This window comes from Cloeon dipterum, chromosome 3 (assembly GCF_949628265.1).
Source record: "Cloeon dipterum chromosome 3, ieCloDipt1.1, whole genome shotgun sequence".
In the NCBI taxonomy this organism is placed as follows: Eukaryota; Metazoa; Arthropoda; class Insecta; order Ephemeroptera; family Baetidae; genus Cloeon; species Cloeon dipterum.
Window position 1 is genome coordinate 28,418,226 of NC_088788.1, and position 18,589 is coordinate 28,436,814.

The following is an 18,589-nucleotide window of genomic DNA, read 5'->3' on the forward strand; positions in this document are numbered from 1 at the left end:
GGTTAATGAGCCCATTGCATGTGCGGCAATCAATTTTTCTTGCTCGCACGCCGTCGTGGCAACACGTCCAATAATACATAGTGCGCGCATCGCATTGCGAATCCATCATCGAGGTGTTGCAGGCACGGCTGCAAATAAATAATTCGGTCGCGTTTTGTTCGTCTGAGAGCTGAAATTGCTGCTTACGTGTGTTTACGGGGCAGACATGCACGCGCTAAGTGCTGGGCGTGTTGATAACAGCTGCTGAAATTGAGTAATTTCAACAATGGGTGCGGTTTTGCAAGTTTTGACTCTAGAGGGAAACAAGTTGCATGCCATTTTTTTGCTACATTTTACTTAGATGATTAACATTCATCAATTACAGAGAAAACGAGACCGGAATTATCTCTCTCTGTATTGTTGCCGAGCTGATGAATGTTGTCTCCGTCCTTCACACAAAATGTTTCTTCCTCCTGTCGACGCTCGTTTAAATTTTAAAAATAGCGATCAGCCGCCCAAAAAACATGTCGTGCGTGCCGCCGCCTGCCTGCACCACTTTTTTCTCTGTCACACGCTCTCTCTCTCTCTCTCTCTCTCTCTCTCTCTCTCTCTCTCTCTCTCTCTCTCTCCCCGGTGTGGATATCCCCTGCGAGTTAGGCTTTTTGCCGGGCGCCAGGGTAGAAACGGTCGCTGACAAATGGCTGGTGCCAGTGATGATATTGTTATTAGCGGCTCTCAATAATGTGGCTCACGAGTGACAGCCGTGTTGGCTCTTCATAAATCACGGCGCGCGCACTGCCGGCCAAACAACGAGCACTGCTTGATGTGAGTGCGAGAGAGAGAGAGAGACGTGCATGTACCAGATAAATAAATACAAACAGAAAACTGCCTGACCTGTTGAGAGCAACGAATGACTTCTTACTTTCAGGGATGTGATAAATAGTCAACATGGTAATTTACCTTCCCAACAGGTATTTATGCATGGGAGGATTGCCATGAAATATTCTACTAGAGGAAACCTCAGTTGCTAAAAAGTGGTTTTTCCTATTTGGTAAAACAATTATTTCCTTAATACCGCGTCCCTAATATTTTTAATTGAGTACATAAACTGGTGCTCTTAGTATTGGTTTGAAAATTCCAGCACGGTTGCTTTGATTTTTACCTAATTGAAAAATGACAATTTTTCACATCCCTAATGATTTCGTCGTCGTCGCGCGAGACAAAGAAAAGAGTTAAGGCTGATTATTGAAGGCAGAGAGCGAAATGGCCAAATGAGGGCGAGCAGACAGCGAGAGGAATGCATCAAAACAGGTCGCGAACCAACCTGACAGACCGGTCAGAACAACGACACGTCCTCGTCATCCTCCTGCCTCCGTCGCCCGGCCTTTTTTCGCTCGATTCGCGGCCAAAAAAAGAGAGACACAAATTTAATTCGAAAGAGAGACCGAAGTCAGCGGTACGAGCGAAAATGCTCTCCGAGCTGTAATGGCTTATTTTGTGCGCTGTCAAAGTGCAGTGCACCGCGTTTATAATGATTTTCCCATGCGGTGACGCAACAATGGTTCAATTTCGCCTGATAGATTCATCATTCCTCGTGTTATGGCTCCATTATCAGAAATAATCACGGTGGAACCGATTCTCTGCCGCTGAGAATGTCCGATTCACACCGATGCGCCGATTTTTTGTGCCGAAAACGCGGAAAAAATGAAGATCGATTGTAGTTGCTTCACATGGTGTGACCAATGCCGAAAATATTGCCTCGCAAAAACGCAAGGCTCAAACGCATTTAAGACGCCGATTGGATGTGTGAATGTATGAAAAGTCAGTGATGCGTTGACCCGAGACATTTTTGCAAATGAGAGCGCCCGACCATGCAGAAAATTCTCGTCCGCGGGGCATTTTTGTTTCCACTTTTTACTCCCTGTGATTGAGATCCGGTTTCTTCTACGTTCAATCGATTTTTATTTCATTCAAATTTATTTCAAATGACATTTTCGATTGTTAACAATTGGTATTTTCCTCTTTGCTGCAGGTGAGTTTCACTGGAAGAATCCAAACATGACTCATCCGTCACTCCTAGCACAACAAGGTATTTATGACATACAGTATTCACTCTACATTTGAGTTGGTTTTATAAATAATGTGCGTTGGTCGTCGCGTCCCCCACTCCCGTCTTCCTCCACTTCGCGAAAATCGGCAGATTTTATCGTGTCGCGCGCGCGGAATTCGCTCGGCACTCGCGTGTGTCAATAGCAATTTGGGTAATTGAGGGGCAAAAAGCTGTGCCGTATGCGCGAGAGGTCGCGGCTGCACCGCTGATTAGAGGCCGGCATCTCGAGCGGTTATTAACTCAATCGTGCCTCCATTATGTAAACCAATAGTAATTACCGAATAACAAATCGCATATGTACCATATTCGCACACTCATCGCGGCTAATGCGAATTAATTTCGCGGGCGGTATGAATGGGACGCCGAGAAGTGCTTTTGTATGCACGCCTTTTGCTCGTGAGGCGGTTTTCAGGTACAAAAAGCTGCAGAGATAGCGGCCGCTGGAGAGTGGTCCCGCGAGTAAGAAAGAAAAAAGGCGATATATAAGAAGAGAAAATGTTTGATTGTACGGTTGGAAGGGTGCGGTCGTCGTCAAATTTAATATAATGTGCCTCCATCAAATGGGACTGAGAGAACACCAGAAACACTTTTAACATATCATGAATATTCGATGGACATGCTGGACCGACCGACCGACCAACCGACCGACTCTCCCAATACACGCCATTAAGTGAGCAGGCAGGCACGGGAATAAATATCAAAATATCTCCCTCTCTGATTTATTCATGTCTCTCTCCTCTGCTGGCCGGCTCAACTCGGTCAGGCTTCTGCGCTGCATTCAAGGAAAAAGCATAAATATTCGGAAACCCCTGGGAAGATGCAATCGGAATATATTTCGCGATTATTAGCGATAGGTTTGTGCGTCCAGACCGAAAATCGGACGGGGGTGCGAGGAATTTGGGTGGAAATTCAAATTTACGGACGGAAAACAGGGAGCCGGGCTGTCAGTCGGATAATGCAGTGCACGCATCATCATCATCACGTAATCTATTTGTCCGAGGGGCTGCCTACACACGCGGCGGCGCGTGCAAGAGGGTTGCCGGGGCAGGCTGACGTGATCGGCACTCTTAAAGTGTGCACTGGATTAAGATTGACACCTGACTGGCTGTTCCGAATTCATTGCAGCCCCTTGTCTGCGGATAAGAAGCTGATGTGAGTTGCGCAAAACGTGAACGCTAGGGGTTTCTCGGGCAGCGCGTGTGTGTATTGAAAAATATTTAGCGCGGAGCCTTTATTTATGGGTTACCAATGTAAATAAAAATAGCTATCTTTAGTTGAAAATTAAGAGAAATTGAGAGTTGATACCATTGCAAAAGCAAATGAAGTTTTTAATTATTATTTTTTAATCTGAAACGTGTGCGATACAAAAGCTTTTGACTGAATTCTGCATACTATTTTATTACATAGAAACTTTATATATTTATATATTTCAGCTTAGGTTTAAGTGCAGGTTAAAAAATGTAATCTTGATTCTGGCTGTATTTTTTTCTTTTCGTAAAGTAAGACGGGAAATCTCTCCACGTTTAAGTGGAAGTTACGGCCTGTAATGGATAAACCACGAGCCCGGCGTTTAGTGCATCAGGTTTGGGGGCGATGCAAAGTGGCGAGTTGATTCAATTGGCGTGCTCACCGTCCCACCAGCGGTGCGAGGAGTGCATCGAAATAGTGCTCCCTAGGGAGTGCACCGGCCAAATGGTCACGTTCAGTGGCGGGAATATAATAATTCTGGCGTAGTGCAAGTCAGCATCGCCGTCCACATGGGAATTGAAGGAAAAACCTTTTAAGCGTGGTCTGGTCAATCTTTTCCTTTGAGGTCTCGCCGACACGAGAAAGCTTCTTATTTTTTCCTCAAGTCTACAGTCCGAAATGAAAATATCAGAGATAGCGCCAGGCATAAATACATGCACAATCACTCAAGCATCCCAAACATTCGACTTGAAGACTTCATTACCCGCTCCGATAGATTTTCCCATGAGCGCGAAAAAAATTCGGTACGTGTATGAAAAATTGCACGGAAAATCAGAGTCGTTCACCGGCTCTCGTTTTTATTGTTGTGCACGAGCTGTGTGTGTGCTTTCATTTGAGGGTTTATTTTATGAAATCGTAAAATTTAACTGTTGTGCACTAAAAAGAAGCGGCCCAGAGCGCTGCTCGCGCGCGCATGTGTTTTGGAAGGAAAAATTTTATGTGGCCCCGACTCACTGTGTGTACTACACTAATGCTAATAAAAATTTACTGACTGGACTTTATTAGCCATTATACAATAATGTAGAACAGGTGTTTCTCCACTCGGCTTAGTTTTTAATGTCGTGCAAATTTATCACTTTGTCACGCACAATTGGCAATAAGGAAGCAATACGCGACCCTGCCGCAACGACACAATGCTCATTACGCGGTGGACGCATCTCTGCTGCTGCTGGAAAAATTATCAGAGGGATAATTAAAACAGGCCGTAAAAGTATAATTAAATTCACCCGCATGCCGCAGCTATACAAAGGTGGAGCAGACGGCGGAATCAAATTTTACGGCCCGCCGATATCGCTGGCCTCTACTGAATTTTTATCTAATAAAAACGCAATAAAATTCGGTCTCATTGGCCGGCAGCCATTTTCAATTATTCAGCAGGCAAATGAGATTCTGTTTGGCCACGGCAGCTGCCGCTCGCTCGAGCCAAGCTCTTCTCACCTGTTCGGATAGATAAGACGTTTGCGAGCTGCGGGAATTTCCCCGGTAAAAAGGGCAGATTTGTTTATCTAGCACGAGAAAACGCGTGTCACCCTTGACTGGTGGCGTAATTGATTTGACATTTCACTTCCGCGATGTTAACGATTCCGTCTCATCGTAATATAGCAGACATAGCAACTCAGCAACTCGAGGCCCAAAAATCCACCACCGACGGAGATAACAATGTGGAATCTTGGCTTAATATCGTCGGCCATAACGGGATTAATCAGGTATTTGAATATTTCGGCTAGGGCCGGCGCGTAATTCCACCGGCATTCTTGCCGCGCGGCTTTCGGTGCTCATTTGACATCTGCCGGAGATGCGTATCGGCGAGATGAGAAATCCTTTTATTCTCAACGGGCGACTTCTTCTCCGCAGCAAGACTAATTACGCCCCTCGGTGCTGGATTCCACTCGTGTTTTCCTTTCTGGAAAACGTGGACGCGTTTCTCAGCAAAAGGCGGCGATTTCTTGCGAACACACACTCAGCACCGCCGGCACCGGCATACAAACTACTAAAACTGGCTGCCTCTTTATTTTTATTTCATTCGCCCGCCGCTTCCATATATATGTATAATATAATACGTATAAATGACGACTTGTGCTGTGTAATGTTGTTGTTGTTACTTATTTTATCATGGTCCGCTGCCGCAGATACATTTTTTACGTGCGGTGTAGCAACATTCTGCGCTCTCCAACTCTGCAGATGATGAGGGGGAGGCTGAGGAGGTTATTTAGTTAACCGGTTGTGCCTTCTCAAGGCTCAGCTTGGCACAGTCGGACGGACGGACATGAAACGAACGAACCAACGATGGATACAGATATATTTTACACACATGCATGCACGAGGATGACGACCGACGGAGCGAGCGACCGGCCGGCCGGCGCAATGATAATAATGATGGTCTGTCGTCGCGAAGCCTGCTCGGCCACTCTCGCGACTGTCGCCCAGACGCCAACAATCTTTCTCTCCGGTCTGAAAATTTTGCATTTGAATGGAAGCATTATTTATTTTCAGCTAGCTCGAGGATTCCATTCAAATGAGTGGCTGTTCATTTGAATAATATAATTAGAGACTTAATAAGTGAAATTGTATTTTCCGGCTTATTTTTGTTTTAAACAAACCAAAATCTTCAACCAGCAATATTTTTTCTTTTTAGTTTGTAAATATCATGCTAGAGCTCTTTCTCTTTTGCTTTATTTTAGTTCACGAGAATTAATGGTTTATAAAATTTAAAGTCACGTCTTAAAATAAAAACCAGCATTTAAACCATGACTAATGAAATTTACCATTTCGTCCGTGGGTTTGTAATTAAGGAATTTTTGCTGATACCTATCAAGAGTGAATTCTTAAAGCGTGCAGCTAAGAATAAAAATTCCATCCCATGTCTGGGAGAAGATCTACTACTACTATGCTACTACTTAAGTTGATTTTCCTACACACACACCAAACGCACAGTGTGTGGGAGAAAATTTTGGTTCCCAGACCATCCTCAATTCGCGGTCGGCGGCAGGCGAGCTGATTGGATCCGAATCCTTGCACGCCAGAGACTGGAGGAGCCAAATTAAACTTTGCTCCCGCCGCAGCTATGCTGTTTCGTGGTGATTTTTCAAGAAGAGTAGGCTGCCAGCCATAAAAATAAAATCCAGCTGCGTGCTTCTTATATCTAAGAGTGTACACACACACACACACACACACTCGGTGCTGACTGGGCTGGATAATTAGGTGCCAGAGTTGCTTAAATACACGTCCCGCTGCTTGTTAATTCTGCGGGGAAGCAACATTTTCAGCCCGCTTCTGACTTTTATTGCGTTCATCAATTAAAGTGACCGTTTTTATTTTCAATCTGCTGAGACGCGACGACGACAACGAGCACCGCCGACCGGCCGGCCGGCGGATTGATTTGTGCCGTGATCGATAATTAGACGTGCATTAAGCGGAGCGAGCGCGCTGATTCTCGCCAGTCATGCAATAAACTTGTTAAAATGCACTCCTCTGGGGATGCGTGGCTCCTTTATATGCGAGTGGCATGCTGCTGACTGCTGCATTATGCGGGGAATTATACGTGCACGTAAAGGGCCCGCGCCGACTCTCCCTTAGGAAATTAACTGAGCAGCAAACAGATTTAAATGCGAGCCAAATGCAAATTCAGCTCTCCGCCGTAATTGGCCTGCAAACAGCCGTCATTACCGGCCAGTTTCGCATTACGCCAAGCCGCTCAGTTTCACGCCCCGCGCCAGATTTGGCACGATCAACCGTCCGGCTTAAATCCGAAACCAACCGGGGGGTGAACGCTGCCCGAGTCGAGAGAAAGGAGAAATTTAGTGTGGGTGGCAAAAATAAGGCAGCCGTATTTGCTCAAACGCTTGCACTGTGGCAAAATCAATTTCATCAGGCCGTTGCTCCCAAAACAGCTATAAGAAGCGATTCGTTAGGCAACTGGTTGGCTAATTTCAAAGATAAAAAAATTCTCTTCAAGTCTCGATCAGCCGAAAATTTCACACTGCTATTTTCCCGAATACAATTCTAACCGCTTGAAAATAGAAGTACAACTCGGCGTATTTTTAAAGAGCCGCCTATTTTATTCGCATTGCAGCAACGCCTTTGGTTAAGTATCTTTTCACCTTGTAAAACAGCTAAACACCGAGCAACAAATCAGCGGGCCAGCTAGCGTCCCATTAGGCTGTTTGTTTTGCGTTGCGATGCACCATTCTTTATTCTCTCTACTCCTCTCTGTGCCGAGTGGTCTGATCGAGTGCTGGTGTTTCGAGCCAGCTTGCCAGAGGATATCCCAATCAATAAGTTGACCCAACCGCCCATTAGAATGAAAAATAAAACAGCGGATGTCGACTGTTGGTGGGTGATGCTGCGCCTCCTCGGCAGCCTAAAGAACATCTGCCTCATTAGAATACTCAGCCTGCTCGCATTCACCCGCCGCTGCCGCTAGCAGCAGTTCGGGGCCCTGTGCAGCTCCACCAACAATGGCTCTGGATATTTGGGGCCATAATTAATGTCGTGTCGCGCTCGGCAATAAATAAAGCCAGCCAGCGCTGACCACTCTTAACGTAATTAAAGCAGCAGAAAGCTGCTGCCGGCTTTGGCGTAGCGGAAATTCGGCCGACAAAATCTCACGTGCGGAAAATTGGGCTTGCGGAAGGGTTCATTGAGACAAATGATCAAACACGTTCTGTTAAAATTACCAGTGGAAGATTTGCAGGCATTTTTCGCGAAAAAAAGATAAAATATGTTACTCAGTTGGCAATTTGCGGAACTGCGGCGCAAAATCACTTTTCTGTGTCAGATGGAGCGTCAAAGAGCAATTTCCCGCTCGTGTCCCTGTCAAAAGCGCGCACAAAAAGATTGTTGCACAGAACGGATTATTGTGTTGGCGATTGTTCCGCTCAATATGAGTCGGCGTGTGAGCTTTGCTGGCGGGGAAGCCACCCCCGTGTGATCCGCGGGCCAGACTGTGGCGCACGCCAAGGGTTTCGCCGAGAAAAAATAACTTTGCCAATGCGATTAGGAGAAAGAAAGAAATGTGCCGAAGAAGCTAGCTAGACTCATTGAGCGGCCGTAAAATTTTACGAGAGGCCGCCCGAAGGATTTACGACGGGCACCTGCTTTCCGATAATTAAAATCATTCAGCCCTACAAAGGGGCCTGCGGCCTGTTATATTCGCTTGATTCTGCTGCTTCTGCAACCCTTTCCCGCCGCCGGGGGATAAAAAACGGCTTGTTTACGTTATCTCTATCGATTTTTAACTCCTAATGTGCCAGTGCGCGCCCTCCATGTGGAGAACCACGTGTTTGTTCAGTTCGGTGATGGACGGCGGCGGGGCGCGGGAAGGCAGCCTCGCTGCTCTATAGGTGGGTGGCTGGTTGATGCAGCCGCCCGTTTATTGTTATGGTTATTGATTTTCGCCACCAGCCGCGAGCACTTTCAAGGTTAGTGAAAAGAAGAAGTGACAATTCATTATTATGCTAGACAGTCCGGCATCGATCCCCCTCAGTATTATAATGTGTTACGCAAACGTCTAGCTATCCTCAGTGGGTTCACCCCTCGGGCTCAGCCAATCGTGGCATCAATCTGAAACCAAAAGTCTGCAATTATTAGGACGGGTCTGTGTTTTTTTAAAGTAATGAGACTCTCACGTCTAGAAATAAGTAATTTGAGAAAGCACCGTGAATGCTGCGCGTGTGTGCTTGACGGGCATTCCTCTCGTTTTTGCGGATATTCATATGAATCGCTTAGCGAGTCGGCCAACGTTTAAATTGAAATATCCTTTCACATATTTCTGACGGACAGAAAAATTGGCCTGCGCGTCTCGACACGCAGCAGACAGATTTAATTCCCGCAGCCGTCGGCGCGCTGGCTGGCTCGCGTGAGATTATTCGGCGTTTGATTTTTGTCACGTCTAGCTGCCTGATTAAACAGCGATTTTGACGTCTTGTTTGCGGCGGCGGCGGCGGCGGCGGCGGTGACTACTTCACCTGGTAAAGCGTTTCGCTAGCTGTCGATCACCTGCAGTAGCAGCTAATTAATAAACACCGTCAATTTAGCTGTCAGGGCAACACGTGTGGGTACCTGCACAAAATTATGACCACTGCAGCTGCTGGAGCGCGCGGCGGTGATGGTGGCGACTCCGCACGTTCTGCATCGATTCAGGCGTGCATTCTGCTCCTCTACGCATATAATATTACATCATTCCCAAGGGAGTGCATTAAGGCCTCCTGCGTGGTGTGTGTAGATGTTATTAATCAAAAAGCAAAACGAGCGAGATTGCACGTGGAGAGAGTGGCAAGTCATTTCCTCGCGCGCCGGTGCAGCCCTCTCTGAGCGCGCCAAGGGCTTAATCATTGTTGTGCCTCGCCCCTTTGTTGCCGTTTTAATGACCTGACGTCACCCAGTATCGCACACTCGTCTTGACAAAACCAACCCGCCGTCGCTGCTGGTTCCTGTTCACACCTGACGTTTTGTGCTGTGCGTATGCGTGCGTTGTAACGCATTCAGGGATCGATCGGTGGAAATGTGTAATGCTCTCCAGTTAGTTCTCGCTTGGTTAGTTGCAGTCGGAAAACAGCAACTCATCGTGGGACGCGTTAAAATCAATATTATTGCAGCCGTGCATATCAGCGGCAGGGTGAACAAACTTCTGACACCTCGCGGCCCCCCTAAGTTTTCTTTGTTGTTAATATTGTATTGGTTAAATATTTGAACATCTGAATTCAAGCTTTTGAGAACCCAATTTGCAAATAAAGTTGTAATTTTTTGGACAATCGGGGCAGCAATTTCCAAACGGAAGTCCTTGTAGTTTTTATTTTATTTTTTATAATGTCTCAATTCGGTGCAGGCCTCGCAGCAAAACGTCGTTCACGCACGGCCACCGAAAGCAGGCTGGCTCTCTTCCTCATCCGACTCGTGTGTGACGTGATAACAATTGTAATAGCCGTAAATATAACACAACATCCAGACGTGCATTAGTCAAATTTTCACGATTTGCCAGCTCGAGGCACCCCGAGCGGTCGCCATGGCAACTCTTCATTTGGTGCAAAAGCCCCGCGACTGCAATCACCCAATGGCTGGCTCTCTTTTTATTGCCAGCCAGCTCTTCCCCTTTACACGCTGGATAATGAGCGGAAAACCTCTTTATTTCGCAACAATAATGCAAAAATTTCCTTTGAGAATGGCACGCAGCGTTTTTGTTTGTTTCGCTGCGCATTTTATGTTTCACAAGCCATAAATTTCGCACCTCCGCGCCGGAGAACTGCTGAATGGCGTTGTTTATGCATCACACCGAAAAGAAGCAGCGCGATACACGCTGCAGAGTGTTGATTGCTACATTTACTCTTTTCCACGACCGACAAGGCCTGGCCTTTGTATGCAAATGCCGACGCGCGAACGCTAATTGTGGGGCGAGCAGAATTTTGCACGTTTTATCTCGCCAGTCGATCATCCCCGGGCCGATAAAAACGGGCGCAGCAGGCAGGAAACCGACGCGAGGAGTCTGCGGTCACCCGCTCACTGCACTATTGCAGATCTAAATTTAACGAGTGAGAGAGAAGCCGTAAAAATTGCCCGGGCAGCTGCTGCACTTGCTCCAATTAACAGGTGCACCCTGCTCTTTTTAAACAAAATCCTCGCCTTTGGAAATCTTGAAGCTGCGCTGGCCGCAAGCCAACTTTTTCGGGGCCAAATAATAAATAGAGCAGCTGGAATCCAAAGTACCTGCCGAGGTGTTGTTACTCCCGCAGACTCTCGCTCTGCGGGCAGTGGATATAATTGGCCGCGAGTCGATCAAGTTGTTAGTTGTTGCATTGTGCGGCTGGTTAATAAAATCGGTATTGTGCTGCGGTTGCGGTGGTGCACGCAGCATGAATCGCAGCTAAAAAAGAGCTGCTTTCTGCTGATAATAACAAAGAAGTTGGAAGAATGGAATGGCTCCAGTCGAGCAGCGTGATGTGCACTTGTGTGGCCGTCGTCGGCTGCACGGGTTCACATGGTTCGCTTTGCATGCTGATGGGTGGTCCATCAGCGCTCTGAGCACGGCCCTGCCAATCAAACTTACTCATTGCTCTGCGCTCGCGACGATTGATTTGCGTATTGCAACACAACACCTAGTTGTGTGCCCGACCAGAGAGGGAACTTGCACTGGAATTGGAAGCGAAGGTCGCAGATATGTAGAGTGACGCCTGTTTTCCAACCTCGGAGATCCGCCGAAGTTGATAAAAGTGTCGCAATCAGCCACTTGTCGAGAAAAACTGACAAATCCAACGAGCAGTTTAATATAATTTTAATGCTGAGCAATTTGTTTTCCAATTAAATGAAGCTTTAAACGTTTTTCTTGTACAAATTGTGGTAAATTTTAAATATTATCGACTCGATTTAATATTACGTGAATAGGGCACCAGTTGAAGCCAAAATACTTCGAAAATAATAAAATTTAATGACTCAGTGACAACGAGAGCAAGTCCGATTTTTGTTTCCAGTGCTGTTCTTGCTATTAAATTCTTGTTTAAAAAAATTCATCTCATCGTCGTCTTAAAATAGCAAAAATTTGTGAGATTTTTGTACTCTCTTATAGAATAATAATTTCGTAGTTGCCTTTACAGTGAAAGCGATTAGTTTCTTTGCGATTTCGTGGATTTTTGACAATGGCCATTGGAAATTAACTTTCCTATCAGCTTTAAAAGCGGCACTTTCGCCGTGCGAAGCAGGTCAACTAACAGACGACGCATTGCACACCGCGCCGCAAGTATATCGTGCCATAAATAATTTTGGCTGACATCTCACAGGGGCAAACTTTCAGCCGACTGTAGCAGAGCTTCCCGAAGCCTCCCTCAGCCCGCCCGCCAGCCGAATGAATATGCTCAATTGAATCCGAGTCTCACGAGTCTCTCGGCCGGTATCAGATTCACCTGTGCGAACCTGACGCGTCGGATATAAATCATTTTCACGGCATTTAATTACGCAAAATGAGCCCTTGTAAGGAGGCCGGGTGATAATGATGAAGGATGAAAAAGTGAGGCGGCAGATTCTCACACCGATTGGCTCTCAGAGAAGAGTAATAAATGTGAATTAAAGTATTGTTATCACGTGTTGAGGTAGCGAGGTTTGTTTTTAATTCGCCGCCGCCTAAATGGACAAGTTGTGTTTCGGAGAGGGCGCGTTCCTTCAAACACAGATATCGGCGCAAAACAAGCATGGCGGCGTCTTCTCGCTTTTGAGCACCATCACTCATTTTCCAGCGCGCAACACAATAATGATGCAGCACGCATTGACCCCTCAAGAGAGCGCAGACACATTCCCACAACCTTGCTCGCAGACGTTGTAATTACCATACACGACCTGAGTTCAGCGGAGGGGCTCGAAAAAAATATATGTATGGTGAACCTTAAAACAACACGCGCAGGAGGAAAGGAAAATGACGCTTATCTCGCTGAAACAATAATGGTGGCAGCTCGATGAAAAGCTCTGGAGAGATATAAGCCTTTGATCTTACTTTTAATAGGAGGGAAAATATTTTGCTCGCTAAAGACAGCGCATTAAAACTGTTTTCGAAATGTTTGAATCATTTCTTCTCCATAACAGCAATATATGGGATAAAATGTTTTAAGTGGGGAAATGAAAAAGAATTCACAATTATGTTTCTGACAACCATATGCAAAGTAATTAAAACTAGGTATTAATTTTTCACACAACGATACCATGGATTAGCTGCACTATTGAAAATTACTGAGAGGTGCCCTTTACTCGGCTTAGATTGAATTAAATAGTAATGGCTACGTGAAGGCAGCGAATAACCGATAATTGCAGAGCCATTTCCACGGCGAATAATTTATTGGGCGCGAAAATAATTTATCGTGAATTCATCGCGTGCGTACGCGTTGGCCCGAGCCAAGAAGAGCGAGCCAAGTGGCCGGCTATTCATTATTTAAGAATTAGAGTGGCCAATTAATTCGAATGCATATCAACGGTGGCTCCACTAATCGGACGTCAATAATCGAGTTGGATCAATGTGAAAGAAATTTTAAACTGGAGCAGCACGTTTTGAGCGAGAGGCGGCGAAAAGCGTTTTGTTTCTGTCACTTTCCAACGAGCTGGGATGCATGAAAGAGTTGGGTTAGGCGGCGCGATGATGATGATGATGAGCGGCATTATTCTTCCCGTCAGGCCTCTTTATTTCCGAATTAGAGATATGCGTCAAGGACGCGAATCAGCTGCTCTCTCAGCCTCCGACCGCGCGTCTGCCGCGCTCTCTTGGGGCGGATTTTTCACGCTTTTCGACTCAACTTGTTTGGACCTTTTGTTTGCTTCTGCTGCTCTTGACAGGTTTATTGATCAGCCAGCTGACTGATGAGAAGGCAAATCTTCAGAAATCAATGTTTTTTTAGTTTTAAAGGTGATGATCAATGGTATATTCTTTGAATATGTATAATATATTTGCTGCATTTTTAATGCGAGTTTTAAATTATTGAAAGAAACAAAAATTGAATTTTATAAATCTATAGAAAAAAACGCACTTGAGATACATCATTCCTTCGCTGTAATAACAGTGAGGAAAATCACGCAAAAATCCATGCTGGGTCCCTTCCCCTATGGTTGAAGTGTGTCTCTGACACCTCGAGACCGGCTCCTAAGTCCTTTAGAAGTAACAATTAGAGAGAGCTGGTTTTGTGTCTGCTTGTTTACGCGAACAGAGCAAAAAGTGGCGAGACACGCTTACGTCCTGATCAGGGGGGGTAAGCGAAGTGTTTGTGCGAATATGTAGCTGAGAGAGAAATGCTGTTATTTACACGGAGCACTACAAGGGCTGCTCCGCGGCGGCCGGGATTCATCGTATCTGTGCCGGTTGCGCTGTTGTGTGTGCCGAGAGAGAGATCATGAGAGGCTCATGCAGTCATACGATATTGCATGCACGCAAACACAGCATCAGTTCATTTAACATACCACACAGCGAACTCTTAAATTACTGCCGGAGCCGCCGCTGCCGCCGGAGAGCTCACTTTGTCTCCGCTCATTTAAATCTCCTGCTCTCAACTGATTGCCGAGCCCGATAATTTATAAATTATTCCTCGCTCGCAATTTTACAAAGCTCGCCGGCCGACGGAGCCGACGTCATTTTCATGTTTGGCGCAAAAAAATGCATGTACGTATGTAAGCGAGTTTTATGGAAGACGCTGCTTTGCTGGCAGAGCGTGTAAAGAGGAGAGAACCACCTCCTTTATGATCTCGCCCCACCTTGCATCACAAACCAGTCATTTCTGATTGGCGTATTATTTTAAAAAGAGGCAATGTCTGGGCTCTCGTCATTAAAACCTGCAGCCGTCCGGCCGGCGAGTTTTCCACTTTTTTATGGCTTAGAGGTTTGCATCACATCGAGTATTGATTGGCTTTCTAACGATGTCTGCGAAATTCCAATTCCATTTTCTGCAGTCAAATTGGATTTCTGGTGAAATTTTTATCCTTCTCGGAGGAAGATGCGAAATTAATCTCCTTAAAGCAGAACCATTAAGTTCTCAACAATTTATGATAAAAATAGCCAATTTATCCCGAGTGTCTAATTTTTTCCTGTTGATGATGATGATGATGTTGTCATCTTATCGCGGCAATTTTAATTAAAAAAAAGAGAAAGAGGAAAATGCAAGACGGATGCCATAATTAATTTTCTGGTCGTTTAAAACAAGCTAGATGAAAGAAGAGCGACGCTTTTTCGCCCATTCATTCTTTCTTTTTATTATTATTTTGGTAGACAGCAATTTCTGCGGTGTAGGAGGCGCGCAAAAAGCCGCCGTCTCTTTGTTCATGCCAAAGTAATTACACGTCTCGGCACAATGCTCAACCCCTGGATGGCAGATCTCGGCTATTCATGCATATTGCGTGTTTTGCCCGCTTTTTTACTTCGGCAGGGGAGGCAAGCGGGCGGGCGGGCTAGCGAGCGAGAGCGGAGGGAGTTTGGAGCACAGTGTCATTGCGTTTACGACACTGCGTATGGCACCCTTAATTTTTTCTTCTCGCACCCCAGCCAGGCACAGGCACTCCTCACTGATTTTTCTTCCTTCCCTTACATGCATTATCATTTCTCGCGAGTGTGCAAATGAATATAGTGCAGCGGGGAGGGCACATTACCGCGGGTAATTTCACGTAGCACAAAAATTATTCTTTATGATCGTAAAAATATCATGTAGAAAATTGGAAGGGCTGATGCGCCCGCCCGGGCAAATGGAAGTTTCACACATTTTTTTCCCCAGGAGTAGTGTCTGCGGATAATAAATATAAACGTGATGCTGTGCCGCTGTACGCAGCCTTTTTATATCTGCTGAAGCGCGCGCGCGTCCCAAATAATGAAAGCCAGCCCGCGTGAATACATAATACGCGCGGCGCACACTCACATACAAAATGTAATTTCTCACAACCACATTATATTCCCGCGCCGTGTAGTATGAATTTTTTATAAGGCCATCAGCAGCCAGCCAAGAAGAGAGGAAAAACCAATTTTCTTGCTGCTCTCGTTTGGCCTTATGTTCCCAGGCATTTCACAATTATCCCTCTTGACAAGCATTTGGCCATTCATCTTGCACCGTGACTCCGCGCGCGGCTCGGTCAATACGCTCAAGGCGAATCACGAATTATTTTTCTCCTCCTTGGTCCGATTTGAATACTCACGGCCGGCCGGCCGGCCGCAGCCGGCTATGGCGAGATACCCTCTCATTAAACCAGACCTTCCGGGCGAATCCAATTTTCCCCGAAATTTTACACCATACTCCACCGACCACAATGCTCATTGTCTGTGTCTTCCTCATTTTCCATTCTCTGTATGTGTGTACTATACTTTGACGTGTTTTGCCGATATTCGCTTTGGTGCTTACGCTCTGTGTTGCTTCTGTGCAGGTAAATGGTGTCCTAGACGAGAGTGGTCAGCGACAGACAGTCGTTCTGAAGCGCGCAGAGGGGTCCTATATTCGTCAGTATTTTTGGGAAGTCCTGGTAAGTATGTTTAAAGTGTCACTTGTCACTTTTTTACATAGCCTACTTGGAACCCAACCGCAAATTAGACATTTTAGTGAAAATTGAAGCAACTCAAGAGAAGTTATGCAATTTCTTGACTCGTGTGTCGCGTAGGTTGCCTACTTTTATAAAGAAAGCAGCCTTAATTTCAGTGTTCCAAAAGTACTTGATATGATTTATGACGTCTTCAATTGTAAAAAGCTTACTCATTAGGTGATACTTTATTCTATCAATTATCAATTCATGAATTTAACAAACGAAAAACGGACACTTTAAAAACAATGCCAGTTTTTTTGCAATGCTAAAAAAGACATGAGCAAAAATGAAAATTGACTCTTATGACTGCAACTAAGCGAATGGCTATTACAACTCGTATCTGAACATCGGGTTGAGGAAAAACAGAGCGTAATTAAAGCTATGGGTAGAAAGAAGGGCAGCACTACGGCATCAGCAGCCAGGGTACCATATAATTAAAGTTTCATCAGCGTGCTTTCTGTGGAAATATGCGATGTGTGTTCTGGGTCAAGCTTTGTCCCAAGTCATTGTCAACTAGCTGCAAATGTGGCAGGAAGCGAGCGAGCTGCTCTCTTGTACCATAAAATATATAGCAGTTACTGTGAATGTGTATATGGTGTGTGTGTTGGTGTTCGTTTCTGGAGCATCTCTCTCGCCTGCGCCTCGCTCGGCGTGTTATAGATTTTTCAATCGGCCCGTCCGACGGAATTTTCGCCCTGGTGCTCGCCCGCTCGCTCGCTGGCTGGCTCTCCACCCATCAGGAGCAGGGCGCAAACTCTACTTGATACACTGTAGTAGTCATGGTAACGTTCTAAGGGTTGGAAAAGCCTAATTTTCTTGTTTTTCTCCACTTTTTTCCATCCACCGTATCGCATTATGTAAGAGTTGTACGCCTGCTCGGGAAAATCCCTTTATTTTCTCTCCACCTCCCTCGGTGGAAAGTTGGCGTTGCCATGGCAACCCCCAGTCGGCGGTGGGGCCTGCGCATTCGGCGCCGCGTCAGCGCCGCCGTGCAGCAGCCAGCCAGCACAGCGGCGATCGTTCGCCCGCTCGCTCTCTCGCGAAAAGAGCAAATAAATTTCGTGTCGGAAAGTTTGTATGGAAAATATTAGAGTGTGTGTCACCAATCATAACAAACACACCCCTTTAATAGTATGCCGCGCGCCGAGCAGTGTTCTATTGGGATAGGTCGCCGCCGCCGCCGCCGCCACCGACGACGGCTGGTTTTTTGCCGATAAATCATACCGAAAGCGCCTCCAATTATTTACAACGGGCCAAGGGGTTGCCGAAAATTTATTTCCACATCAAAGGTGGCGGGGAAAATCGATTTCGCAAGTGAGTGACAAAACTGCAGACGAGCGACTGAGCCGAAATCGAGGAAAGCCGTCATTAGTTTTTGCTTCTGTCCAGCAGAGCTGCTCGTCCATCACCAGTGGCCGACGGAAAAATTAATTTCCCCGCCCGGATTTTTGCTCTGAGGCGAGAAAGGATTTTTTGCGCGCGATTTATGGTCTGTTTCACGTACTGCTGACAGTTCGCGTCAAATTAATATTTTAATTTTTATACTATCGAGAATTATGTGTGGATTTTCGCTTTAAATCATTGGTGCGTGCTTAAAAAAAAATTGAATCCCCTCCGGAAATTCTGCAAAATGCAATAAATCTTTTAAGAGCTCGTAAACAAAAAATAAACTCTTTAATTTGATGCCAATTTTATTCTAGTGTTAACCAAAGCTTGATCACATCAAATGCCATCGTTTTAATCGGAGAAAATTCCGTCCTTGTTGCTCCTAAAGCGTAAAGCATTTACTCCTGGTTCCTCAAGTCTCTTTTACGGAGCCATAAAATAAAACGCGCCAAAATTTGGCCTCTCGCAGATTGGTCGGGCGATAAAGCAATCTGGTGGAATCTCTTCTGGTCCAGGACGTGCACGATGCTCGTTTGACCTCTCGTCAGCGCGATTGTTTGTTGGGGAAAATGTTGCGCGCTCATAAATGCTGCGATGATCTCACGTGGAAGTGTAAATTTTATTGTGACATAAATTTCAGCCTTAAGTACTCGGAGAGCGAGCGAGCGAGCTATAGCGGGAGAAAGAAAGAAAGAAAGAAAAGAGCTGCTTTTTATAATGCATGCCTGTTGTAATAAAAATAACTCTGGCGGCTGCGGCGATGATGACTCGCCCGATAGCAGGCACACACGAGAGGAGCACCACACGGGCATGCATGAGGACACAATGCCCAGTAACTCAGACTACGGC

At 45.8% G+C, this 18,589-nt stretch overlaps 1 protein-coding gene across 10 annotated transcripts in view; it reads left to right on the top strand.

Moving 5' to 3' along the window:
* The window catches only part of hth (homothorax), a 118,081-nt gene that overhangs the window by 56,854 nt on the left and 42,638 nt on the right, over window positions 1-18,589 (top strand). For 7 of the 10 annotated variants that reach the window (XM_065482950.1, XM_065482952.1, XM_065482949.1 and 4 more), the window contains exons 8-9: window positions 2,012-2,068; window positions 16,202-16,297. The exons of 1 other annotated variant lie outside the window; for it this stretch is intronic. In XM_065482950.1, coding sequence (XP_065339022.1) covers window positions 2,012-2,068; window positions 16,202-16,297 — 153 coding nt within the window. The remainder of the gene's footprint in view (window positions 1-2,011; window positions 2,069-16,201; window positions 16,298-18,589) is intronic. 2 more of the 10 variants (XM_065482957.1, XM_065482956.1) reach the window with 2 other exon arrangements.